The sequence below is a fragment of the Stegastes partitus genome, unplaced genomic scaffold, assembly GCF_000690725.1.
Source record: "Stegastes partitus isolate 25-593 unplaced genomic scaffold, Stegastes_partitus-1.0.2 Scaffold241, whole genome shotgun sequence".
Classification (NCBI taxonomy): domain Eukaryota; kingdom Metazoa; phylum Chordata; class Actinopteri; family Pomacentridae; genus Stegastes; species Stegastes partitus.
In genome coordinates, this window is record NW_007577972.1 from 52,606 (window position 1) to 80,208 (window position 27,603).

The following is a 27,603-nucleotide window of genomic DNA, read 5'->3' on the forward strand; positions in this document are numbered from 1 at the left end:
TTTCTGTCTTTTCTGTTTGGTTGCCACAGTATTTTATTTTATTTTTTTACCTGTCAGTACAATATTATAATGCAAGATGCATGCTTAAAGGCCAAAAATGAAACGAGATGGACTTTCAATGTTATATAATAATAGTAACAACAACAACAACAACAATAATAATAATAACAATAACAATAATAATAATAATAATGGGCTGCAAGGTGAAGAAGGTCGCCGGTTTGCGTCCCAGTGGGGGCACCAGGATCTTTCTGCATGGAGTTTGCATGTTCTCCCGTGCAGCGTGGGTTCCCCGGCTTCCTCCCACACAGTCAAAAAACATGTTGAGGTTAATTGGTGATTCTAAATTGTCTGTAGGTGTGAATGTGAGTGTACATGGTTGTCTGTCTCTAAGTGTAGCCCTGTGATAGACTGGTGACCTGTCCAGGGTGTCCCCTGCCTTGAGAGGCACCTGGCTGCAGACCTCCACTGTGAGGCCGCTTCCGCCGCAGACCTCTACTGTCAGGACACCTCCACTGTGAGGACAGGAAAAACAGAAAAAGGACAGTCCTGTAGGTGGCGGTAACACGCCTGAATTTGGTTTACTAGAAGAAGAAGGAGAAGAAGAAGAAGAAGAAGCTTTTTTAACGTGAGTGNATAATAATAATAACAATAATAATAATAATAGACATTTTATTGAAATGCCTACGCCCCCCCCACTTTCATTTCCGAGTAGCAAGTGTTTGCAGAGCTGCCGTATCACGACCCGCACCGATAAGGACGCACACTTATTCTATGGCAGCACGTTTAGAGCATTTTTGTTTAGACAGCGCCATCTATTGCAATGGGTGATTGTTAAAGTGCAGGACTTGCGGTTTTAAAAGAACCTTTCCCTCAAAATATACCTATGTTTTTTAAAGATTTATTCAAGGACTATTCCACAAAATGTACTACTTCATGTCGAAGTGCAGCGCCTCTAGTATTAAAGGTTTTCTCCATCCAAATCATGCTTTTTCACTAACAAGTTGAGATTTTAAAGTTACAGTTTGAAAGGTTTATTCCACCCTGAATACTACTTATAACGATAGCAATAATAAAATAATATTAGAATCATATTCTATGGCCTCTGTGATCTCAACCAGGACGGTTTAAAAGGTTGGAAAGAGGCGAAACACAGGAACAACTTTGGAGGCAGATATATATATGTATTCAATACAATCTACACACACACACACACAGTCTTGTGATTCCCATCGCTGAATCTCTGATCTCACTACCTCCTAAGAGAGACACAGAGGGACAGACATTAAAATGCTCAAGTAGATATTGCATTTATATATCTGATAAACGGTACATAGCTGACTTTTTTGCGGTGGCAAAATATATTTTATAGTTCACAGTTTTACAAAAATTGAGCCACAGAATGGGCAGTGGTAGTTTTGGCAGCATCTGGTGTTCAATATTGGGAAAGATTTCCCTTGTTGAGTTGGTATGTGCACCTTCAAAAAAGAAAGGACAGTTGGTCAAAATGTACCTTTGTTTGATCACTGTGCCAACATAAATAGAGCTAAATTAGACCCAATCCTAGAACTGGATCAAGAACATACTAAATGCCCTAACATTACAAAACAATGGCACAATGAATATGATAACTATGAAAACTATAGAGGAAAATGTAGTTTCACAGTTTAAACTTTTTACAGCAGACACCTGGACTCATCACGGGTAGAATAACTGATGACTGAGGTCCATAAAGGTTCTCAGTAAACTATGTCAGAACCAGCAGCTCTAAGAGGAATGCAGCAGTAATACTCCTCTGATTTAAACTGGGACCAGTCAAAATACCTGCAACTTTATTAAAACAATTAACACTGTAAAACAGTGAGTATAGAACATTCACACTGAAGGTTATTGATACTTATTGTAAACAGTGATCTTTTTACCATGCTTCTATCATCTGATGACCTACTAAAATGCTGTCCATAGTTAAATTATTATTATCTCTGAGCTGAGCTGCCAAAATCGCGATATGACTCAGTTAAAAAAAATCAGCAAACAAGCTAAACGTTGGTTTACAGCAGCTTTCATCAGATAAAACCTGACTGCAGTGTTTAATGAAGAGTTCAAACATAGCTTGTTTCTCACTTTAGAAGGTTAACAACAGCTTTGCTCCGCAATAAAGACATCATGTTTATAAATATTAAACAATAAAACGATCCACGATCAGTACACTCGCTGTGAGTGTTCTTCATCATGGCAAGACATGCCATTACTTCCTCCTAGAAGTGCTGTCCTATTGGTACGGCCCTGAGAGTGCAGCCTCCGGCTCTACAGACATACCCTACTCTGTCTTTGAAACATCGCTTTCGCTGTGTGTGATTGGTTAAAAACATGGGTAACTTTGGTGACGCATCGTATGCCGCTAGCTTTTATGGGAATTGTTGTATATAGCAAACATCTCTTGCGCTTTGTATTTCGTCATGTAGTGCAGACTTTAAACTACATTACCCAGCATCCCTAAGGGGTCACACGACGTTGACGTGTATTTTGTTGGTAGACTGAAAAAATCCTATTTAGCGTCATCCAAGTTTTCAAAGCCGGATGTCATTTCACCGCAACTTGAACAATTTTACCGACATTTGTGACATTTAGTTGGTAGGTGATTTTGCAACGGTGTTTGACGATGGCCGGAGAAATGTCTATGATCGGTAAGTTGAATAACGCTTATTTTTGGATGCTAACAGATAAGCTAGCAGCTTTGGTCCACCTGTGATACTCGTGTTGTTTCCGTGCCGCAGGTTCTGTTATTCTGGCCCTATTCCTGGCCGGTTACCTGGGTCAGCAGTACCTGCCGCCACCCAAACCCAAAGTTATCGGCCTGGACTTGGGCACCACCTTCTGCTCTGTCGGCGTCTTCCACCCGGGTAGCGGGGATGTGGAGGTGATAGCAGATGACGAGGGGAGGAAGAGCATCCCCAGCGCCGTCTCCTTTACCACCACCGTTGTGCTGGCAGGGCACGAAGCTGTGGACCTGGCCGACAGCAACCCTCAAAACACCGTGTACGATGCCAAGAGGTTCATTGGGAAGATATTTGAGCCACGTGTTCTGGAGCAGGAGAGTTCTAGATACCCGTTTAAGGTGGGTCGTACCGGTGTTGTAATTCCTCAGTCACTTCAGCAGCCAGGGAACCTATCAGATGTAGTTTAAAATAATAATAATTATTAGTTTATTTTATTTTTATCTAAGTCCAGAACATCATCATTTAGGCTCATGCATCTTTATTAAAATTAATCAATATATACATAATAAAAGCATCAGTGTATTGAGGACAATAGCTATTGATCTGTCTTGTCTGTAACTGATTTATCCTCAATTAGATTAATAAAATTTTCTGCAAAAAGTTTATCCAGAGCCCAGATTGAATTATTATTTAAAAAAAAAAAAAAAGCCCCTAACTATTCAAGAATTCAATTTATAATAAAGCTAAACCTCACAAGTCTTCACAGCTGAACCTAGCTCCCCTTGTCATCCCTCACTCTCTCTACCTTCACTTATGCTTGTTCTCTGCCCCTCCTCCAGGTGGTAAACAACAATGGAAGTGCAGAGTTTGTCATCTCCACCAACCATACCTTTACTGTAAGCCCAGAGTTTATTGGCTCCAGGCTGCTGCTGAAGATGAGGAAGATGGCAGAGCAACAGCTGGGTGTACTTGTCCAGAAGGCCGTCATCTCTGTACCTGCAGAATTTGATGAGAGACAGAGGAACTACACTGTCAGGGCTGCTAACCTCGCTGGTCAGTTTGCTGATTATTTTAGCTTTAAATGTCCTGATGAAAGCTGTATGTTAGACACCTGACTTTAAAAAAGTATGTGTTTTTTTTTTTTTATTTTTGTGGTATGTTATCGGTGTGTTTCGCACTACTTTAAAACAAAACACACAAAAAGCCTGCAGAAATCGTTCAATGCATTTGTACACATTGTCTCAGTTAAAGGACTATGTGCCCTAAGTTAGTAATATAACTATGAACGTGAACTCTCTTGCAGGCTTGGAAATCCTGCGTGTGATCAACGAACCCACAGCTGCTGCCATGGCCTATGGCTTGCACAAGGTGGATGTGTTTAACGTGCTGGTGGTGGACCTTGGTGGAGGAACCTTGGATGTGTCTCTGCTCAACAAACAGGGAGGCATGTTCCTCACCAGGGCGATGGCAGGTAATGTGCTCTGCAGTGAGACCTTAGTGAGTTATTCCATCTCACATTATCTGGAGTCTTCTGTTCGACCATCTCATTTGCTTGAATTAAAAAAAAACAAAAAAAACTTAAACAATGGATATTTAAAATGGTGTCTGTGAATTTTTTGATTGATATATCGAACACTTTTTGTGATAAAAGTCTTAAAAACATTGCCCTTTGACCCACTTTCTGCATTTTTTTTTTCACGCCCTTGAAATTTGAAGCTGTCTTTAAATGACAATCTCTCAGGAACTATTAAAGATAAAAGCCTTAACATTTCACTGTTATTTCACTTCATACTATTGTTTCAGAATGCAATACTGCATTCAATATTGCAATAAAGGACAAGTACATTACATAATTTCTTATTATGGGTGAGTTGAAATATGGTTAAAAAAAACAAAAAAACAAAATAAAACAAATGAAGCAGTCATGCACAGTCCTGTCTTTGATTATACAACAAAAACTGATAACGCAAAAGTCAGTTAGTGATATTTTCTGAACCGTATATACTTGCATGTCACAATAATACAAAACACAATTTGAAGAATACCCTTTAAGGTGGAATATTTGGCCACAAAAACAATTTAAAAAAAAAGTTGTTTTCTTAACCATATTTGAAGAGCAATTTTGAAACTGTTCTCTTTGGATTAGGCTATCGTGCAATATTTTCGTCTTTGTGGTGCAACTTTTTATACTTGCTCAATCAAGAAGTATTCTGTATGTTTTGTATTTGTTTATTGTGACATTCAACTACATATGGTTCAGAAAATGTCACTAGTTGACTCATCCAGACAGATATCGATATTTTATGCTATAAAAATTTAAGGCAAATCAGAGATGATTGAGATGAAATTGTTCTAAAAATACAATGATTAGAAATTGAATGACTGGACAATAACCTGATTTTATTTTTCTGTTTCTATAATCCTGAAACAAAGCAGCTTCTGTCTCTTGTTGTGATTGAAAGAAAAAGCATTGTAATATTAAGTGCATCGTATATTTTGCAGGAAATAACAAACTGGGAGGTCAAGACTTTAGTCAGAGGCTCCTCCAGTACACGGCAGAGCGAGTCCGACAGGAGTTTGGTGTCCCACCCACCCTCAAGGAAGACATCCACCGTCTCCGACAAGCTGTGGAAGCCGCTAAGCTCAACCTCACTCTGCAACCCAGTGCCACAATCAGGGTGCCACTGCACCTTCACATCCACATCGACTCTGAGTCACCTGAGCGCTCCACTCCCTCCCTGGTTCTCTTCCAGGCTGATATCACTCGCAAGCTCTTTGAGGAGCTCAATGAGGACCTTTTCCAGAAGATTCTGGCCCCTGTTGAGACCGTGTTAGCAGAAGGCCACCTAGAGAAATCAGACGTGGATGAGATTGTCCTGGTTGGAGGGTCCACCAGGATACCACGGATCAGAATGCTGATTAGTGAGTACTTTGGGAAGGAGCCCAATACATCAGTAGACCCTGACCTGGCTGTGGTTACAGGTGTGGCTATTCAGGCTGGCATCATGGGTGGCTCCTGGCCTTTACAAGTGAGCGCTATAGAAATACCCAACAGACATCTGCGCAAGACGAACTTCAGCTAATCTCTCATCAAGAGTATCAACATAGAAGGAACGACACAGAGGTTTGACACTGAATATTAACAGTTTCATGCTTCTCAGATGTCCTAAATTTTAACATCTTCTGCTGGGGAAAAAAAATGCACAAAACAAAGCGCCACCTAAACGTTTACAAGCTAGACTTGCTGGTTGTTCAACTCATCTAATGCTTCCTCCTTGATTGTGAAAAGTGGCGGTAACAGAAACGTATTGAAACATTCCTCCGACAGTGACTGAGAACATCTGCAGACATAGTAACATACTGATTAAGCATGACAGAGAAGCCTCTCTGTCATGTTATCTGCTGCTTCAGCCATGATGCTTAGTTAAGGTAGATGCTTAAATGTTGTTAAATTCAGGGAACAACCACTTGTTTAAAAGACTTTAAAACTGGCCAGTATTTCTTCAGCTATTTATTTATTTATTTCTGTTAACTGAATGAGTCTCTGTAAATGTGGATGTGTGCAGGTGTTTTGCAGACCTATAGTCTTTCCATTACAGTGGCTTGTGCCTTATGAAAAGCTGCTATATTGTTTTAAAGTGAAGTGAACAGACTAGTGGTTCAATCAGAGGCCTTTGATAAGCGCCTTGCAAAGCTTTGTGGAGTATTTTTGTGTCTACTGGGACAAAGAGAGACCCTAAGTTTAAATATATAGATATACACAATTAATTTTCAATCAGCGTCACTGCAATATGGACTCATTACCTTATGAATGAAGTATTCTGGTGAGGAGTCGCCAGCCAACAGATGAGGATGCACACTGGAGAGAGCCTTAATGTTCACACAGTACTTTAGCGTCATGGGTACAATACTGATTGAAGTATTTGCTTCTTAGAGAGATGCTTAGTGTTGTGCAATATGGAAGTTAATTTCAATTTCTGTTCCAAAGTTCTGTATCTTTGGAAAAGGAAAATGTAAGATCCAGAACTTTGTATCTCTTTTGGTTCAGTAAAAAGTTTCCCAGCCTTTTTTTTTCGTTTGTTTTTTGCCAAATGTTATGTCATAAATAGGTGTATTTACACCTATTGTTTTATTTCTCACATTTAAACTGAAATCTTGATCTATTACAGTATTTAGTAAAAATACTATATAAATTGATGCTGGATTTCAATGTTTTACTCACTGTCAGAGTCTCACTAAATCTCGACAAAGAAGTTCAACTATTGTAATTTGCTTTTCAAACTATTAAAATTCCAATTGTCTTTGTACTTTGAGAAGACAAACTGCTGTAGGCTTATTTTGTAGGCCACATACTCCTGCAAGAAGTACTTAACATACCAGATTTAAGATCATGACAAAGATGCTGATGATGTAAAATGGGCACACTAAGGGCTCTCATGTAATTCAAATCAAATCAAACCAAATGTATTTGTTGCATACACACTTGCAAATGGTGCAGTGCATAGTAAAACGTGTTGTGTAGCTGATCCCGCTTGTACACACAAAGCAAGGTAACAGTGCAAAAGAGACAACCTTACAATTCCAGGACAACCCGCTCTACCACCTGAGCCACAGCTGCCCTTACTACCCTTCTACATCCTGACAGAAAATGAGACATATACTGATATACTGAGGTTTCTTATTCAAAACAATAACAGAAGACATAGTTTGATGACTTTCTGAAGTAGCATAGGATCATGGGAGTGCCATTACCAACGATCTATCTGACCTGACTCAGGCAAAAAATTAATCACCCAAGGTATGTAGATTTGTTTTCATGTCTGGTCATGTATATTCATATTGTGTCATTTTGTTCTAATGGGATAAGTACAGGTAATGTTATCCAATGTAATTTTAACTGTTCACCTTTCATTAGATGAGCTGAATATCCATACAGCTACTGTGGCCAGTGTAATGCAGTGAGTTCAGTAATTTTGAAAACAAAATGGAATTTGATTGATGTAGCCACCTTGATGTCACCACGCACAGATTTAAAGTAATGACCTATCAATCTCAAGTTAGCCCCACCCTAAAACATATCCCAGTTTACCGTCTATGTTACTGTAATGGGACCATAATTTACAAAATGAACATCTTGTTGTATTCAAAAAGTCTTAAATTTAGAGATTGAAATCATCCCCCTATTAGGTGGCTGTGGCTCAGGGGATAGAGTGGTTGTCCTCTAATCGCAAGGTTGGTGGATCGATCCCCCGCCAGGCAAGCGTCTTGCATGACAGCTCTGTTGCCATTGGTGTGTGAATGGGTGAATGAAAAAAACATTGTAGAGCGGTCTGAGTACCGCTAAGGTAGAAAAGAAATTTCATTGGATTCCTTTAGACAACAAAACAAAACAAATCCCAACAAAGAAACATCTGCATTAGAAGTTTTTTTTTATTGTTTACTTCTGAGGCACAGTAATACCCAAAGAAAGGAAACAAACACAAAAGGCAATCTATTTCTTGACCTGTGCTGCCTATTGTGATACTTGTAGCATCCCTTCAGTTAGCATATAGCTTTATTTCACATTTAGCACCCACTTCGTTTACCTTACAGCATGTCAGTTGTGCGCAAGCAACCAACATGTAGATTTACTATGTTTGTCAACACTAAAATACCACAGAATTTACTGCAATTCAAAGGCTGTGCAGGGAATTTAAATCCATCCTGACCAGACTATTGCTATTGTAGTTATTTAATTTTGTTGGCTGGAGCATCTCACACATTGGGTTATCTTTTATATACACAAGAACACACTCAACATAGCACTGCACACAGGGTCAAAAATATATACCCATCCAGAATACACACAATACATTGTGCACATCTTAAAAAAGAAAAGATAAAAGAATACCGTAATCCACACACATTGACCAATAACCATAAAAAGACAGCACAAATCTTTATCTTCCAACATTTATACCAGTTCTTTTGGTTGCAATGGGAACACAACTCACACAAGTCAGTTGATAGGATTCTTACAGTTCCATGCACTGGTCAAAAGTAGACCAGGAGGGCATTTAGCCTCCATAAAATAATTATCTTACATCCACCATGTGAATATTTCACCTGGAGGAGAAGGCAAAATTTCAGTAAACATCATGTTTGTGTTTTTTGTTTGTTTTCTCTTTAAATATAAATATTAATATTTGTACTATTGCAATCTACAGCACCATGGAGTGCTGACAGGAACATATTGAGCTGTAAGTCTTTCGCCTTATGCTGCAATAAAGCCTTGTTTAAAAAAAAGAAATTCATCTTCTAAGAGAAAAATATCAGTTGCACTGCTTAAAATAATAAACTGCTTTGGAAAATTTACTAAAAATAAAGAATCTGGAAAGTCATATTTAAAAAGAAGCACCAGAAGTAACTCAGAGGGACCTCTTGGACACTGAAATGTGGGAGGAGGAGGCCACAGATTTGGCGAATTCTATCAATAAAAAGTGCTTGTAGTTCTTGTCTGACAGGGGAAAAAAAACCTATTTACAGAATGTACCCAGAACAAATGGGCAATTGGTGTCTCTGCCAGATACAGCAGTCTGTCAGTTAATCAGTAGGGCAGAGGGGAAGAAAAAATACTTTACACTGATAAATATGAATGATGTGTGTTGTGGTTTTTTCCATCTTGCGACAGCAAAATGACACCGGCTGAGGTTCAATCACTGGCTAATGCCCTGATTGCTGTAGTAGTCGTAGCCGTTGTCTCCGTACAGCTCGTCAGCACTGCCAACTCCGTTCCTCACCTCTGGAGGGTGCCAAAGGACAAGGGGAAAATGTCAGCACACTGTACAACACATTACAATGCACCTCACCACTTGTAGAAAAAAAAAAATCATCTTCACTTATTACATTAGCAAAATAAAAGGTAGTACAACACCGGGTTACAAAAGGAATGAGGAAATGATGAACCACTAACAGCTCGCAGTTACACGACTTACCTTTGACCCCCAGCACTAGAGGCTGTCTAGACAGACTGGGGCATCTACAACCTCCCCTACATGACGCTGTCTCCACTGGGAGGATTATAAGGGAGGATGGGTGTGTGACGGGATGGGGGGATGGATGGATGAAGGGGAAAAGGGCAAAGTAGGCAGAGAGGTGGAAGGCAATGAGAGATGCAAAGTGTGCATGGAAGAAAAGGGACAAGTCACTGCTTGCGAAGAAGATGGAGATGTGGTAGGATGGACAGGAGGTGCTGCGCATCACAGGAAGGATGGAGAAGGGAGGCGGTTACTGGGGTTGACCTTCAACATGGGAGAGATGAAGAACAGAAGCGAGAACATTCACGAACACTCACATAGATGCATGCTGGGATGGAGTGACATGTTAGCTGGGTGCCTGACATCAAAAATGGCTTGTTGCTCATTTTAAAAGTGTGAGAAGGGACTTTGAAAATCAGTAAATCATAAACGCAAATGAAAATTTGTTTCTGAGTTCAGGCGCCCAAATTAACAACAACAAATACACACTAAAAAAAAATTAAAGGCTGGCAAACATACGTACGAGGTGTGTCAGAAAAGTTCCAGGACTGGTGTCACAAAAGACATATTTCATACCCAAATAACAATAGTGGCCTCGGGCTTCGCCCGAGGCCCTACTTGTACTCTGTACAAGTAGGGCCTCGAGCTCAGCCCGTGCCACTAACTACAAACTATGAGTTTTCCCCTTCAGACAATCAACCAGCACGTCTACAAAGAGATCCTACGACATTTGCTTCGCTCAGTACACAAGAAGAGGCGAGAGTTGTGGCAGGACAAGTCGTGGCTGCTTCACCATGACAACGCACCTGCTCACAATGCCCTGAGCATCCGACAGTTCCTGGCTCCAAAAAACAAGGCTCCAAAAACCCCCCCAAACTTAATTCTGTGGGCTTCCTAAATGACATTGTGAACGGGAGGACAAATTTTCCTACGTTTTGATGTAAAAATGATGTCTGTCACATAAAAATTGTGGCCAGGGCGACGAGTTTGGAGCCTTGTTCCTCCACAAGTCTCTCTTCTTTCCCCATCTGCACCCATTCAAAGACGGCTCCTGATTTTTGTCAAGGACCAGAAATTTACACATTACTTCTCAAATGATTGTGCGCTCATTTTTTACTCTAGGAAAAAAAAAAAAACATCTCTGTAATGCCCAAGGTCTTGGCTTTCTGAAAATGTGCTCGGCTTTTTTTTTTTTTTTTGACAAAAATGGCAGTTGTTTGAGGTCTTCTCCTTCTGGTCACTTCGACTGATTTGACAGTTAAACCAAGCATCTGTTGCAGCTGTGTGCTTGGTTGCCCGGCAACGCTCTATCCCTGCTCCCATCCCCCCTGCTCCCTCCACACAGCAACAGCCCTTCACACAGCTGAGGGTTAGGTTATTCAAAGTTTTTAGTAGGTTTGGTAATTACAAAATAGTCATTTAAATGTCCCGGCAGACTCCCGTGGCACTATCAAATTTTCTGCAAGGAAAGTTTCTAGTCTGTAATTACAATTGTGGATAGGAATGATGGATATCTGAACTGTTCATTTTGACTAGGAAGAACTGAATTGCTGATATCTGTATTACACATCTAGACTCGCTATTAAATGTTAAAGGAGCTGCGGAGGATCCCAGAAGAATCCTTCCAGGAGCACATTATGGCATGGCAGAGAAGGCTGGGAAAGTGCGATAGACTCCTGGGGGATTACTTCGAAGGAGAAAACATGTAGTTTGTAGTTTGGATTTGAAATATATCTTTTGTGACACCAGTCCTGAAACTTTTCTGACACACCTCGTATCGTTTCACTGTATGGGCCTTACCAGAGAAGATCAGTTTCTCCTTCATGACGTTGATGTCTCGACTGGACCTCCTGACTGCAGCACTCAGCATGATCTGTTCAGGGTTGTAGCTGTGCATACCGCTTGTCCGATACCTGCGGTGTCAAATGTTTGGTCAGATATCACCTTGAGACATTGGGATATCACTACATACCAGCTGCCTCTGCACGCAACACAAAGCTCAAGGTCATGTTTTGGTTTTTGGCGGTATCATATTTCAGTATTTAGAACGAGACTTGAGCACACGCCTAGCTATATTTATGAAGAAAAACATTTAACTTTGAGCAAAACTTCTTTCTAAATTGAAGCAAAGGGCTTGCTAAAGACTGTTCTCAAAACTAAATGACGCCAGAGCATTTATATGACCTGTATGAATATAGGACTCTGTTTAGGACAACACATTTACCTCTCATCATAGGCTGTATTAAGTTTTAAACTGAGCACCAAAATGTGAGCAGCGCTTTAAAGCCTTAACAAACTACTCATATGCTGCAACAACTTAACTGATGGTTTATCATTAATTTAGTCATGCTTTATAAATCACTTATAGGCATTTAAAAATCCATTTTGCTAGTTTTTATCCTTGGAAGGTAATCCATTAATAAATGTTCAATGAGTTGCTACTAAATGGGTTTTGGTCCAGATCCTGTGCAGCTCTCTTTCAGGAGCTAAATGGATGTTCAAAGGGAGTTTTCATAACCAACTTAATTATTCACCATTTTAAAGTACTTCATAAAATGCTGCCTACTTACAGCATGAACAGAACTAATGTTTAGTTCCATATTAAGCATGTTTCATGCGCATGCTGCATGCCTATTGAAAATGTTCCCTAAATCAATCCTAAGGTCAAAACATTTTACTCTATTCTGTGAAATGTAAAGAGAGTACATTTTAATTTGATAGTGGCACAGAGGATCACTCCCTACAATCAAGGCAGAGGATTTAATTTCCTGCGTGTGTCCAAACAGTGTTCTTGCTTTAATGAAAACAGCCTTGATTTCAGATAAATTAACTCAGAAGCACAGAAGCATTCAGAAACAGAAATGCAAACAAGCGAGGATTTAGTTCCTCCACACCAATAAAAGCCAGTGCTGAGGCACTTCCATCAATGAATGCAGATATGTAGTTAATTTTGGACATTTAATCATTTGACTTAATACGACAGATGAGAAATTTAAAATCTGAAGACTGAAAAGATTAAAAACTGAAGACTTATATATTTTGTGCTGTGTGGGTGGAATTTTACGCAGTCCACATGAATGAAGATGAGAACTTGACAGCAGTGCAGTACCATGACTCAGGTGAGATAGAGAGAGGTAAGAATAAATATGGAAAGACAGAGAAAAAATAATGTGGAGAGAAAAATCTGAATGAGATGGATGACATAATAATGAGAGCTACAAAAAAACCTGAATTTAGATAACAGAATAAGAGCGTGTCAAATGAAAGAATGATGGATAAATAAAGTGAAAGACAGAAAGAGGGTGAAAGGAGAGAACGCTTTGGGTCAAAAGAGGTGACCCAGTTACCTGATCATGTGATAGCTGAGAGAAGATGCCAGAATGCAGCAGAGGAGGAGAAAAGCATGCAAATCAGGCAGAGTAGAGAGGAGGGGGAGGAGAAGTAAAGACAAAAAAGGACAAAAGAAGGTGGGAGAAAAGAGAGGTCAGTTTAGAAGCCAGCAGAAGCTACTGAAGAGCTCAGCTAAGCAGAGCAAACTCGCAGTGGACTGATAAGAAGGACAAAAAGATAAATCAAAACCCTCCATCCAAGAGACAACAGGAGGACAAGGACATCTGTCTCTGGTGTTGTCACAGAAACAAACAAAACCAATAGAGGGACAGAAATATTGGAGGAATATTAAGGGTTTATCCAAGACAAAACATGTTCATGTCATGTACATCTCTGTCATCAGTGGTTTGTGGAAAAAGAAACCACAGAGGTAAAAGGGGAGAGGAAAATAACAGCTTATAAAACCACAAAAAAACGTGCTTAAATATGATTATTCTTTTTAGTCATTGAAGGTTATTATAGGTAAAAAGTATTAAAAAGTGTTTAAAACATGGCATGCATTAGCTCTTATTTGACTGATGTGCTCCAGAAAGAAAAATGTCTGCCGAGCGAATGTGACACACACTGAAAGAAATTTGTCAGTGAAAGGTGTCTGTCAATTAGCAGTAATAAGCATGTCTGGGTGTGAAAGAGAAAAATGGAGAAACATTAACTCTCGCGTAAGCACTCACTCCAATTTTTTGACTGTAGTTATATCATACTGTACTTACTTCTGGAAAATGAATATTCCCATTACTACAGCAAAGGAGATGAGGTCTGCAGACACCCACATCAGGCAATATTCACTTGGGCTCTGTAAGCACATGCACATATAAACAGTCATATTAGATTCCAATTTCACCCTCAAAATGTTTACATCATGATCCGCCACAGGGTGGAGCTATATGCCAAGAACATATTCTCTTCTATAAATTGCACATCCAAACTTTCTTAAAAATGCAGCTGAAAAAGAGTGTGGTTAAGGTGGCACTTCACAGACTTTACAATGGCTTTGGAAATAATTATTCTACAACAAGTCTTCATCACTGATAATTTTGTTAGAATTTTTTCATAATAACAATTACTAATAATTTATAATTAGAACATATTCTATTGGACATGAAAAAGTTCAAAATTCACACTACGTGGCTGAATTTTTATTTTATTTATTTATTTATTTATTTATTTTTTGAAAGATTATTTTTGGGCTCTTATTTTTGCCTTTATTTGACAGGATAGTGAAGAGAGACAGGGAAACATGGAGAAGAGTGGGGGAAGGACATACAGCAAATGAGCTGCTGGCTGACTCGAACGGCAGCCGCTGCGTCGAGGACTATAGCCCCTGGACATGGGTTGCTGTCTTGAGGTACTAGGGCGCCCGCTGAAATTGTTTTTATCAGTCACCATTAGTTCATGCTATTATTTTATTTTTATTATTTTGAAGCTGTATATGCAACGTCAACAGTTGATTGAAACTCAAGAAGGATACAACAGGAGAGTCATTGATATCTAGCTTGGAGTAAGTAAAACAGCTGTCCACAAGCTTTAGCGGTTACAAGCTAGACCAGAAAACGCAGAATAGCTCCAACGAAAATCACTAAGAAAAAGGCAAAAAAAAGATGGCTATCGTGGTCTTGTAATTATTAACAAAGCTGTATAGCCAGTACAAAGAGATGCAAATTATGTATGTTGCAGGTGAACATATGGACGTCAACCTATAACCAGTTAATAAATGCTTGTTGGTATGCTGTTTAATGATCTGTTATCAAGCAGTAACTTTCTTGGCTGTCAGGGAGCATGGCTACATGCATCTTTACCGGCTTTATGCACCCATACTCACTAGCAGATAAGGGAAAGGGGAGAAAAGAAAACCGCTCCAGAAACTCAAGTTTAAAAGCAGGAAAAAAGACAAACAACAAAACTTGATTACAAAAAGATAAAAGCTCCCTTCTGAGAAAAGCTTAAACCATATGTGATGAGTTCTTACCATGAGCCAAATTGGGTAAGGCACCTTTCGGAGTATATGCGGGGCCTCTGATGAGACTGAAGACACTCCACTGCACCATAGTACTGAGTACAGCCAGGGCTCGTTGACGGTGTAGAGGGTGAGGTTTATGTGGGTCTTGGAGAAGTCTCTGAAAACAATCACACACATTAAGTCACTTCTTCGAATATAAATCAATGTGCCAAAGTGATAACATATCAGGTTTGTGTGTGTGTTCCTACCTGATTTCCCAAGTACTGGCTTGATTGTATCTGAGCAGCAGCCTGCTGATGCCATCCTGCTGCAGACTTTGAGAGCTCTGTTTCTCCACCGAGGTCTGGATCAGACCAGGTGCTAACTGTCTCACCTGAGCTCTGTGCTCATCGGGAGTCCACATCACCTAGATATGGCACAACAAACAGGAAACATGTTGTTTCAACGACACTTTCTGTCACCAACATTAATAAAGTCAAGGGTAAATAGATATAGGATACATCCATTGCTATTTGCATTTTAATCCATTCACTTGGCATTAAACATTAAAGATGTGTCTCTATTAATAATTTATTATTTATATAATTACCAGGCTTTGAGGAACCCCAGATTTCTGCACAGCTTGCAGTGTATTATTGATCCAGCTGTGGTAGCAGGGGTGCTTTGGAGGAGGCCTCCGCAGCCTGAAAACCACTGTGGTGTTGTGATAGGAGGCCAGCTTTAAAAGCTGCTCCAGGCTGCACACACTCTGGTTGGCGATCAGTTCTATCTCATGCAAAGCCAAAGTGTGCACTGTCCAGAAGGGGTCATCCTGAAACAAGAGGACAAAAAAAGATATCACATTTGCATTCAACAGAAGCACAATAATCATTGGTTTTACAGTCTAAAACTAAAATTTTAATTGATTGTTGCTCTGTAGTAGCATTCCTGCTTCTATTCAATTGTATTTCTGGAAACCTAAAGTAAAATATGTACAGGTTTGTAATGTTGTTTTGAACATAAGCGTGTTCTGCATGGAAAGCATTTGGATAACGCCCACGTAATATAAAAGTAGTACAATATTTTTTACTCATTTACTTTACATCTTCTTTTGCTTCAGTCGCCTCTCGCTCTTTGAAGAAGAAAATCAGAGGCTTTACAATTAGGTCATCCATGATGTACTCCTGCTTCAGGTTTGTTATTTAACACTGTTTAAAAAAAGAAAAACTTGAACTATGGCAATGTTTTGTCTAAATTACACAATGAAGTGGTAAAGCTATTCTTGGAAGCAATATCCATCCCCAATGTGTACACACTGAAAGAAATTCACACAAATGCAGACACAGTCCAAGTCTATGTTTCGGCACTTTTTAATCTTATAAAATCTAAGCATCATAAGAAAGTATGTAAACACAACATACTTATTTGCCAAAGCAGTGAGGACTACACTGAAACACAGCAAAGCAGCGCACAGCTTTAAAAGCAGTGTCTCTGTCCAATTGCATTACATGGAGCAGTGCTGGACGGTATAATTGTTGACCACAGTGGTTCTCAAACTTTTTACAGTGTGCACCACCTGAGAAAATATCGAGCTCTCCAAGTCCATTATGACCAACCTGAACATGCAGTAGTGATGGCTTACCCTATCGACTGTTCACAAAGGAAGCATGCTTACTCTGAATATGAGGATTATTTATTGATAATTGTTGCCAGAAACAACCACACTGTACACAACAGCAGCATTATAACTATATATAACATAACCAGGTGCAGCACCTCTTTACCTCTCATACATACAGCAAGCCAGAACATTAAGAACAGCTGTGTTTCTTACACACTCTCTCGCTCTCTCTCTCTCTCTCTCACTCACACACACCCACACAGACAGACACAATAGGCTGGCAAAATCATAAATGTAAAAAAAATATATATCACAAATCTATAACATGAATGAACATTCACATAAGAAAAGTCAGCGCATTATGTCGGTATGAACAACACATGAAGACCTTTTTGGTCATCACTGTCACCGTCTTCACATGTGGAGCCAAAAACACACACCTGTCTGACCATTATTAGGCTCAATACAGTCTTTCAGTCGCGCTTTGAACAATGTGTCCTCACTGTTAACACTCCGCTATTTAGAAATAACACCTGTAGCAACATAGCAGGAAAAGGTGATCAATTAACTATTCACAGTTATTAAGAACTGGCAGCATGTTTACGACTTTTACCAACTTACATGCGCCTAATGAGAAGGCTGCGCCTGTCTCTGCGCGCATAGTCCTGTGATATCTGGATCGTGGTCAACTTCACTCACAGATCTGGCCATCCTGCCTCTGTATTTTGTCTTGATGGCGCAGCGGCCTATTCAGGAGACAGCCAGAATGGAAGTTTTATGTGTCTTGTCTATCCCAGACGTTAATTCTGCAAAACTTACAGTCGGGAGACTTTGCTGGGCATCAGGACAGTGAACGGCACTGGAATTGCGGCGATCGGTTGCAATGTGGACATACTCCACCAACACGGAGTCTGATCGGAGACTACGCTGGCAGTTACACGAGCGAGAAGGGCGCGCAAACGGTACGAACGTAAACAAAGGAGGAGGAAGAGAGCCGGATCCATGCTAGGCTAAAGGCTAACCCTCCAGACCAGCAGGACCGTCCTCCTGCTCTCCAATGTCCGCTCCCTCCATAACAAGCTGGACGAGTTACGTTTACTGAGAGAAACACGCAGAGAGTGGAAGGACTGCTGTGTGTTTGCTTTAACAGAAACATGGCTCTATGACAGCATCCCAGATGGACATACAGTTGGAGGGGAGGACATTCAGGGTCCTCGGCAGGATCTTCTGACAGCGTGTCAAAGCGGAGGTGTCTCAGCGAATACTGCTAACGGTTAGCAGCGAATGCGCTAGCTGTAGCCTCTGCTACAGCTGCTATTCGCAGCTGGTAGAGACGATGGTAGAGAAACTGATAAAGACAAAAAATAAAGGAAAGACAATATGAATTTAATATGTAGTGTTATGTATTTTAATTGTATGTTTTGGATAATATATATTTTCAAAATAATTTCATTTTAAAAAAATATTTATGACCGTTCTCTACATACCACTAGAGGGAGCTCGCGTTACCCAGTGGTAAGGCGTACCACAGTTTGAGAGTCAAGGGTCTACCACAATAGGCGTATGCTTCTCATTGCTTAATTGTTTTCATTTTGCTTGGCCCACTGGTAATAGCACTTAAAGCAGGGAGAAACAATTATTTTGAAACACTAGCTGACCATGATCCACTCTGTATGCAGGAGAGCATCCATAAAGCTTTAGTTGATCTCAGCATTTTGATGAAACCCAAGGACGTGACGACCGATCAATAATTGAGAAACCAGAATAATCTTACTCAATGGGCTAATGGCCATTGTCACGCATCACTGCATCATGTCATGCTGTCATTTAAAGATGAAACAGCTTCAAAATAATCCCTTAATTTAGTCCTCATTAGCAACCAAGAACTACCTTGAGGAACCACTGTCCAGCGTTGAGCTGCTGCAGATCTGTCCAGTTGAAATTTGAGGCTTCATCCATCTGTCTGTCTGGAAAAACCTTCTCTACGTCTGTGGTCCTCCGCAGGGTAAGATCGTGCATCAGGAAAGGCACACCATCCGTACTAGTGATCAGAGGAGAGTAAAGAATCATGTTCATCTGTATAAACTCCTGTACCCTCATCGATATCAAATATAAAAGAGGGGTATTTCCCTTTCAAATCGCCCAACTATTGTGGCTCACGTTTTTTTTCAATTAAAAATATGGAGGGACCAAAAAAACGGCTCAAGAAGATTAAATGTTACTTGTAGCTCGTGTGTCGTAGAGGAATAAAAACTCCAAAAAGGACTTTAGATGAGAGCAGAAGAGACAAAGGTTAATATCATGTCAAATAAGAGGAAAATTCTGCTGCATGATATTTGAGTACTAAATTACTTCCCTTTTTGAGTTCACATCAGTATGTTGGCCAATAAAAAAAAGGGGGGAGGGGTTGGTTGGTTCCTTCCCACCACTCCAACTGCTTGTTTATAGGCAATCTTAGATTGTTGGGTTCTCTGTTCAAAATTCACAAGGTCTGTACCTTACTATGTTAAGTGCTGTGATATGACATATGTTGTAAATTTGCGCTATATAAATAAAATTGAATTGAACTAAATTCCTCAATATGTTATTTAAACTCTGAGTTTCTTTTTTTAACTATTAGAAAAAAGTAAATAATGTATGAGCATGAGTGTGTGCTTAGAAAACAATTCTATATCCAAAATTAATTATCAACTGAAACTGAAATAGGGAATAAATGATATGTTGTTATATTGTTATGCGTGTGTCTGTGTGTGTGTTTGCTACTGGAGAGAAGTCTCTCTGTCACTCTGGCTGTCATCAAGTCTAATTACTCTCACCGTCAGGAGTTCACCTGTCAGTGGCCTGCACCAATCACACACCCATTCACCTCTTTCAAGACTGTACATGGAACACACAAGCATACAAATTTGTACACACGCAAACTGTGCCAAGGTGTTTTAAAATGCAAGAAAAAGTCTGCACATCTCATTAACCAAAACAACAATCTCCACACTACAAAATACTGCTCTGAAATACAAACACACACCTTGCACCAGCAGCAACACTTACCACCTCCACACTATCACTGATCCTCCATTGATGCACATCCATCATAGACCTCACCACTACAGCATCCACACATATTTTCCGTCTTCCTCCAAGTGTGTGTTTCTGAGCTCAGTCTGTCACCTTCCATTATGTTGGTGATGTCATGTGTTCATCTATCAGTCACTGTGTCACTTTATCCTGTTTAGTGCTTAATTCATAGGATTTAGATGTGTGCATGCTGTTATCTAGATTTTGACTGTGTCATGTACCCTGGTGTAAGCTTATTCTCGCACTTGTATAAACATGTTTTTAAGAAACCAGCATTATAAGACAAAACAGTGGATACAAAATTCAAATTCAAAGACAGGCTAAATAACCTTTTGTTTTTTGGCTTTGTCATTCTGCTGTATTGAGTGTGTGTGTGTGTGTGTGTGTGTGTGTGTGTGTGTGTGGATACCTGATAGCCACGTCAGCCTCCAACCCAGTGACGTTCATTTGCAGAGCTCGCTGGAAGGACCACAGTGTGTTCTCTGGAGCGAGCTGGAAATACACACAATAAAAAAAAACACAATTATTACAAGTAGCCCTGCAACAAAGCAACCTAATAAGTGACTTTTACTGGAAGACCTACATTTGCTGATGAGAGAAATGATGAAATGCTAGGTAGAACAACTGTTTTAGGTTAGTCAACAATAACCATTAATGGACATAAAAAAAACGCTCCCTCCTTGAAACCCAAAGGAATGTGTAAAATGAAAAATGCTAGGTTTGTGGATTGCTCTTTAACTCTTGAAGTCAAGATTATGATCAATATCGAGCCACTAGGTTAAACATCTCTTACTAGAATAGCATCTTCCTATGAAACCCTGTGAGTAAAGCTACTGACTGGCAACCGCAGGATAGGAAAGATGCCATAATCAATACAGATTCCTTCTGGGAAACTGAGTCTAGTCATGTGATTTTTGTTTCTCACAGCCTTGCAGAGCCGCTCCTAATTTTAGATTCCACTGTTAGGATCGATTACTTTGCACAAATACCACAAAAGACTGGGTGTGTTTTTGAGCATGTGAGAAACTGTTCTGAATAACCAGGAATCCACCTTCCCTTTTCATCCAAGTGTTGCACAACATTGCAGAGGCTGTTGTGCCAAGTACATTAATCTTTCTGCAGGTAGCGGCTGGAAGCAATCAAATTAACTAAGCACATAAATCAACTATAAAGAAGCTTTGGTGTGCATACAACATATTTTAAAGACTTCAGCAGGTTCTTACAAATTGTACACATTGATCATTCTGTATACAATCACTATTGTTTCTTATCAAGGCTTTGTCCACAGTCCAGAGGAAAATGTATCCCTTCCACAAATAATTGACATTAAGTGCCTGGAGAAAAGAACATATGAAAAACAAGGGAAATAAATATGTGTAAGGCCAAAAGATTCTTATCTGCCCTCCCAAATTAGTATTAAGTGGTCCCTAGCTCTCTGGTTGGCTCACTGCGAAACCAGTGTCAGGTCGCTCAAAGCTTGAGGTAGTCAAAAAAAAAAAAAACCCAAACATGTAATGCAACATATTTAAAGAGGTCTGTTTCATATTTCCACATTCTGATTGTATGACAACGATGTAGGTCAACTGACTCACCATGGGGGCTCCCTGGTGACCAATAACATCGGGCCGTGGCTTGAGGGTGTCAGGGTCCATGATGCATGGGGAGGTGATATATAGGGGGACCACATAGAGTCCTAGTAATACACTGAGATACAACAGCACGACCATCGCCTGGAACACTGGAAGAATACAAAAAATGGTAGTTAGAATGTCACAGCTATTGTCTATGATATAATTATGAACAGGTGGACGTTTTGGGAAATGTGGATATACAGTTAGATAAGAGGATTGATACTACTCTCATATCTGTATGCTAAAATGAAGCTACAGCCAGCGGCTCATTAGCTCAGCACAGCAACTGGAAACAGGTTAAACAGCTAACCTAGTTCTTTCTTTTTCTTTTTAAAAATTTTCATTTTTTGGCCTTTGAAGCCTTTATATGAAGCCTTTATTGTAGAGGTAAGTGGAGAAAGACAGGAAAGGCAGGGAGAAGAGTGGGGAAGGACTAAGGAGTAAATGAGCCTACAAAATCTGACATCCAGCATTGCCAAAGATCACTTACGAGCTCTACGTATCTCATTTGTGCACAAAACATGTAGAAACAACAATTTTGCCAGAGGTGATGTGTCAAAATTGGTTAAGACTGAAGCAGCAGCAATTGCTATGACTAGTCAGTCATGTTTATATCTACACAGTGGGGCTAGCAACAGTACAATCAGGGGCCAAGGAGAAAACACTTTCCCGTGCATCTACCTCTGTGTAAGTTAGCGATGATGGCTGTGAGTGTAGACACCCACACACATGCCTGACACAGGGAATGTATTTGTTTCAAGGTCAGCTCTGGGGCGGGGTTGAGTAGCCAACTCCTGTTACACAGAGACTCACTGCCTCCACACACGCACGCACACACACACACACGCACACACGCACATACGCACATACGCACATCCTCTTTTATATTCAGATGTGGCTCTTGCATTACAGATATGCTAAAGCCTGAGCACTATAGCCAAGACATTTCAACCCCATCAAATTTAGCCAAAAACTGAGTGATTTACATGAGTTACTCAACAGTAAATAATAAAAGAATCTGGCCCCAACCTAGCAGGGATGACACAGATTCTCAGATCTATTCAGACCTGTTCAGTTCTATAGTCACGAATTTCAGTGAGAGTTTGAGTACACACTCAGAGCTGCTAATCCCCAGAAAGAGTCCTGGATTAAACAATTTGAAGTGTCCTGGCTGGAAAACATCACGAGGCCATAGGAATGTTCATTATCTTGGACACCCTGTGTGGAGGTCCTGGCCTTTGTCCACATAGTGTTAATCATTCACCACTCCTCTTGTGTGTTTATGGCAGACGGTTACAATAGGTAAGAACAACTTGTATTCTGTGTTTCAGGCGTAAACATACATGTTTTTTCTGTCTGGGCGACCTGTCCAGACATGATCCAAGACAGTGCTGTGACCACAGCAAGAGCCCCGATGTGCAGGAATGGACCTGTGGCCTGGAAGGAGATGTGAGACAGAGTTGAGAGGATGAATTTAGGGAATAAAGAACAAATGAAGGACAGGGAGATAGAGATAGAACAAAGAGGAAGAGACACAGAGATAAAGAAGACAGAGATGAATGGAATTACAGGCATTAGCTAGGGTTAAGACATTGGCAACACTATTTAGAGATAATGGCTGTAATTTGTTGAGCCATTCAATTTTAATGGCCTCAGTTTCAGTGGAATTGTGTGTCCACTTCAATCACACATGCCTGGTGGTGCAATAATCTCACACAGACACACTAATTATAAGCCCCTCACAACTCTTCGCATGCATTTAGCTGTTAAATGCCATGTGGATAAATGTGGATTGAGTGTTTTGCCACTCCAGAACCGTTTATACAATTTAAAATATTACACTTTGTTGCAAATAGCAATGTTAAATATGGAAATATAATTCAAAGTAAGTCATAAAATGCAAGGAAATCATCAACTTAGTACAGTATACTCACAGGATTTTACTACAGGACATTTTAAAAAGGAAAAAAATAATATATACATACACGTGATTGACTGATAATGATATTGGTAAATAGAAAAGAAAACAAGTTTAAACAAGATCTGAGAACTTTCACAGAACTGAAAAAAGAAATTGCAGCCTGGATATCTTTGTGAAGGAATACTGATTTCACCTAATTATTTTATCCAGTGCACACAGCTTCATGGTCCAAGTCTTGGTTGTTCTATTAAAACAACAAACCAACCCTATTTATCACAACATTTGGTTTAGTCCTGAAACTTAACAACAGCAGTGATGTCAAGTCATTGAAACTGGCTTTGGAGTTTTTCTAGTGTTTCAGTCTGCTGACCTGCAGGGAGATGGGAATTATATCCCACTCTTGCCCCCATGTTTGATTCACAGATATCACCCCAACAAGAGTGGTGAGCAAAGCAGTGGTCACTCCTATCTGTGGACAAAGAGAGAGTGGGAGTGAAACTGGTTCTCACACAGACAGTCATATACAAGTACACACACACACACGCACACACACACACACACACACACACACACACACACACACACCACACAGAATAACTCTGAATAGCTGTAAGCTCTTCCACACTCACACAGTGTTTAGTAACTGCATTTGGTTGCTGATAACATTCCTGAACAGGTCATTTACTGGACTTTCACAACTCTCCTGGGGAAATTTGATCCAAAGTGTAAGTTCAGGACAAGTTCAACTGACCAGCAGTGAATGAAAACACATGCAAACACCCAGAAAATAGATACAACACACACCTACACACATTATGACACAGAGAAAAACACTAATGTAAAACTCAGCGCCCTCTACTTCCCAATTTCAACAACCACATAAACATAGTTGCTCAAACACACAGTTGACACAGTACCTTATGGAGCCAGTGCAAATTCAACTGTTGCCCAAGTGCAATGTGGCAAAGTGCTAAAACCTGAAAAGACAGCAACACAGGGCACAGCTTTTAAAAACCACGTCTGCTGCCTCACAGATCTCAACTTGCTCAGAATCACCATGTAAGTGGGTGCAATGCCTGGCAACATATGCAAACACGTCTGAATTTGCATCCACAAAGCATTATGATGAGCACAATATGTTAAGCACCTCCTGAGTGAGTATTTAAGTTGGAACTCACCATTAAAAACGCAATATAGGTGAAGCCAGCAGCAGTGGTGGCCAGGATGGGAGCAGTGCCATCACTCCACTCCCCAGAGCGGTTGTACAGGAACCTGCAGCGACAAGAGAGCTCATAATGTTCCTTGTCATGAGTGCTCAGCCACATATCTTCATTACTGAAGGGTGTGTCTGTTTTGACTGCTTGAAGCACTACTTGCCATTTTCTATCATGCAAAACAAACCACAACTTATGAGCTTACAGTTATACAAAGAATGATATTATGCTACATTAACAATAAAAAGAAACACTTTGACAAATGGAAAGCAGCGGAATTTGAGTTTACAAGTCTACAGCATTACCACACTGCACAGGATCTAATAGAAAAAGAAGGGCAAAGATTAGGTACATCCTGTGAGAGACTGGTAAACTGTTAGACTGCTGGCAGACTGCTGGTGCTATAGATGTCTTTGACTTAAGGACAGATACACATCAAGTGCTCTCAAGCTTTATTGTTGCTATAAAGCCACTACAGACATAGCAAAGTGACCGCAGACACTGTTGTTGAATCACAGGGAGAATTCAGACAAGAGATTATGTAATTGTTATTATTAATGGATAGTTAGCAATTACTGACAACTGTTTTCTGTCTTATGGGAATCTTCAGTGCAAGAAACAGTAAGTAGAAGCAACAAAAAACATATCACCCTGCATTAATCAGTTATTTTAATGCAGCCAGACATAGCTATGCACACAAACACACATATAAATATCTTCATGTTACTCTTAGCAATTATGCAGAAAAAATAAAAAGTGTATGAATGCGTGTATGTGTGTGTGTGTGTGTGTGTGTGTGTGTGTTTAGACATGACAGCTAGGGCCTCGCTTTAATTACATTCAAAGCCTTATCAGTGATTCCAGTGGCACAGATTCACAGCAGTGTCACTTAATTCTGATCGCTCCTAGCCCTTTGTGAATATGTTTATAGTGCAGATGGACCAGGACACTCCCTGCTGCTAAATCACTAGAACACATAAGGGCATGGATGTCATTGCTCTGATTATATGTGGAACAAAAAAGCAGGAAGAAAAGCAGGACATTTAGGAATAAAAAAGGAATGGCAAATGCCTGTCCATCAAACCTGACATGAACTGAGATAAAAGCAATGGCTGAGATTTGCCGATAAACTGGACTGAGTGTTTCTTTAAGAAAAGAGGATGGCAAATCAACCCTGAACGAAAGATGCAAAGAAAAAGGCTAAGAAAATTAAACCAAAACTTAGGACATATATGAGAGAAAAAGGGGTAATATTGAACAACTACAGTAGGAAAGGAATGTGAGAGGAGGTAATAGAGGCAAAGGACGATAATAAGAGGAAAAGTGGAATTGCAGAGGTCCCTAAGTGCAGAAGGAGAGGGGGAGGGGAAAGGGAGATAGAGAGAAAGATCAGAGCATGTGACAAAATGGGCCAGAGTAGTAACCATTCTGTACTGCAGTGTGCTCAAGAGCATGTTGTATTATACATTATCTAAGATTTCAAACTACATGTAGTTTAAAATGTTATCTGTTATCCTGTGATATAAATTTACCATTACTAAAAAAGGGCTGGGGACTGAATGTCTTAGGGTGATAGTGAGATGCTAAAACTAATGTTTTGAACAGTGTTTGATTGATTCTCCAGGAAAATTTCTGCAGTGTTTTTGAGATTGACATTCTAAGGTTCAGTATGCTTTCCAAAGAAACGTATGAAGTACAGTGTTTTCATGATGCTCTGTGATGTTATGTAAGTAAGAAGCTATCGAAAACCTGTGGTTGGTTTGCATTGATGCTGTCATATAAACTTGTATGAAGTCAAGTAAATGTGGCATGGGGCTGAACGATGAACAGTACAGGAAATGTTCGGCGATTCATCTGTTATGTAATAATGTAATCTGCGGAAGGCTGGGTGGTCCCTGCTTAGATTACGGCAGAGGACAGATTAAACTGATGATTTGGGAAATTGACAAGCAAACAAGGATGGGTAGAACGCTTTCACAGTCAAAATTCTATGCAGGCATTTATCAAGTTTAACCTGACAACACACAGGAACAATCAGGCTGCTTGTATACTCACCAGTTAAATTCATTGTAGTCATTATGTGCCTCCCACCAGAAGTAGAACCAGACCAGCAGCAGACAGAAGGTAAAAAGGAGGATGAAGAACCACAGTAGCTCCCACTGTACACAGTATATACAAATATAATTAATCATTTCTGTGGCTCAGCTGTATTTAATTAGAAGTGACATGACTTGAGTCCATCAGTGCTGAAAAAACAATGGGAATACATCATAATCAGTTGAATTCTACTCCTGTTAACCCAAAATCCTACCACAGACATTTAATGGTCTGATGAGCTCAACTTCAACTTTACCACCAACACCGTCAAAGACCAAAAGAGTTCATCACTACTTAACTTTTTCCAAACTTACCTACCCTGAGCATATGGTGCCAACCTGGCTGCTGACCTTTGCAGAGAGTATTCCCTTATCTCTTTGCTCATTATCGAGGAATGACTTTTATTAACTTCACATGCAAGCTGACTGATTACGGTCCTCATCTCTCATGCACTTTCGTACCTGGGCAAATATTAAATGGGCTACATCTTCAGATACAGGCAGACAGAAGTAGACTCCTAGGCCATACTCAGGAGGATATGCACATAGAAGCAAGCAATACATCTACAGTTTTACTGTGACACAGACAAAAACTTTTGGACCTTTTCTTAAAGCATAGAAAATAGCTCATCATTTTAAGAAATTCATTGCCCACTGGAGAACTAAGCATCAGTGATGTTGGCTGACTTTAAGTATGCCCTTAGATAACGCATTCAATGTCAAAATCAGAATCAGAATCAGCTTTAATGGCCAAGTACGTACAAAATATATATGGAATTTGGTTTCAGCTGTTGATGTCGCCCGAGGAATGAGCAAGGAGAATAATAGAAATAGGAAAATAAAAATTAAAAAAAGTAAAATAACTACAGAAAGAAAAAAATAAAAAATAAAATAAATAATATTAATAAATGAAATAAGATAACAAATATATACAAGAATTTACACTTCTGAGCAGAAAAAATATATGTACAGTGGTGCAAAAT

General features: G+C 39.9%; 2 protein-coding genes across 4 annotated transcripts in view; one reads left to right on the forward strand and one right to left on the reverse strand.

The window, feature by feature from the left end:
* The first annotated feature begins 2,517 nt into the window (after positions 1-2,517).
* On the forward strand, positions 2,518-7,042 carry hspa13 (heat shock protein 70 family, member 13). The gene is made up of 5 exons (XM_008281655.1): positions 2,518-2,687; positions 2,778-3,118; positions 3,560-3,773; positions 4,024-4,191; positions 5,223-7,042. The coding sequence occupies exons 1-5, from the start codon at positions 2,663-2,665 to the stop codon at positions 5,801-5,803; spliced, it is 1,329 nt and encodes a 442-aa protein (XP_008279877.1). The 5' UTR covers positions 2,518-2,662; the 3' UTR covers positions 5,804-7,042.
* Positions 7,043-8,132: 1,090 nt separating this feature from the next.
* The window catches only part of gdpd5b (glycerophosphodiester phosphodiesterase domain containing 5b), a 59,754-nt gene continuing 40,283 nt past the window's right edge, over positions 8,133-27,603 (reverse strand). For 2 of the 3 annotated variants that reach the window (XM_008281657.1, XM_008281658.1), the window contains exons 3-16: positions 26,580-26,683; positions 24,489-24,582; positions 24,228-24,287; positions 23,681-23,779; positions 22,733-22,826; positions 21,351-21,496; positions 20,168-20,250; positions 18,574-18,724; positions 15,673-15,894; positions 15,332-15,489; positions 15,093-15,240; positions 13,837-13,919; positions 11,537-11,649; positions 8,133-9,501 (exon numbers count right to left, since the gene is read on the reverse strand). In XM_008281657.1, the coding sequence (XP_008279879.1) occupies positions 9,416-9,501; positions 11,537-11,649; positions 13,837-13,919; positions 15,093-15,240; positions 15,332-15,489; positions 15,673-15,894; positions 18,574-18,724; positions 20,168-20,250; positions 21,351-21,496; positions 22,733-22,826; positions 23,681-23,779; positions 24,228-24,287; positions 24,489-24,582; positions 26,580-26,683 (1,641 nt within the window). In that variant the 3' untranslated portion in view covers positions 8,133-9,415. Of the gene's footprint in view, positions 9,502-9,694; positions 10,001-11,536; positions 11,650-13,836; positions 13,920-15,092; positions 15,241-15,331; positions 15,490-15,672; positions 15,895-18,573; positions 18,725-20,167; positions 20,251-21,350; positions 21,497-22,732; positions 22,827-23,680; positions 23,780-24,227; positions 24,288-24,488; positions 24,583-26,579; positions 26,684-27,603 lie in introns of all 3 variants that reach the window. The other variant, XR_520184.1, reaches the window with a different exon arrangement.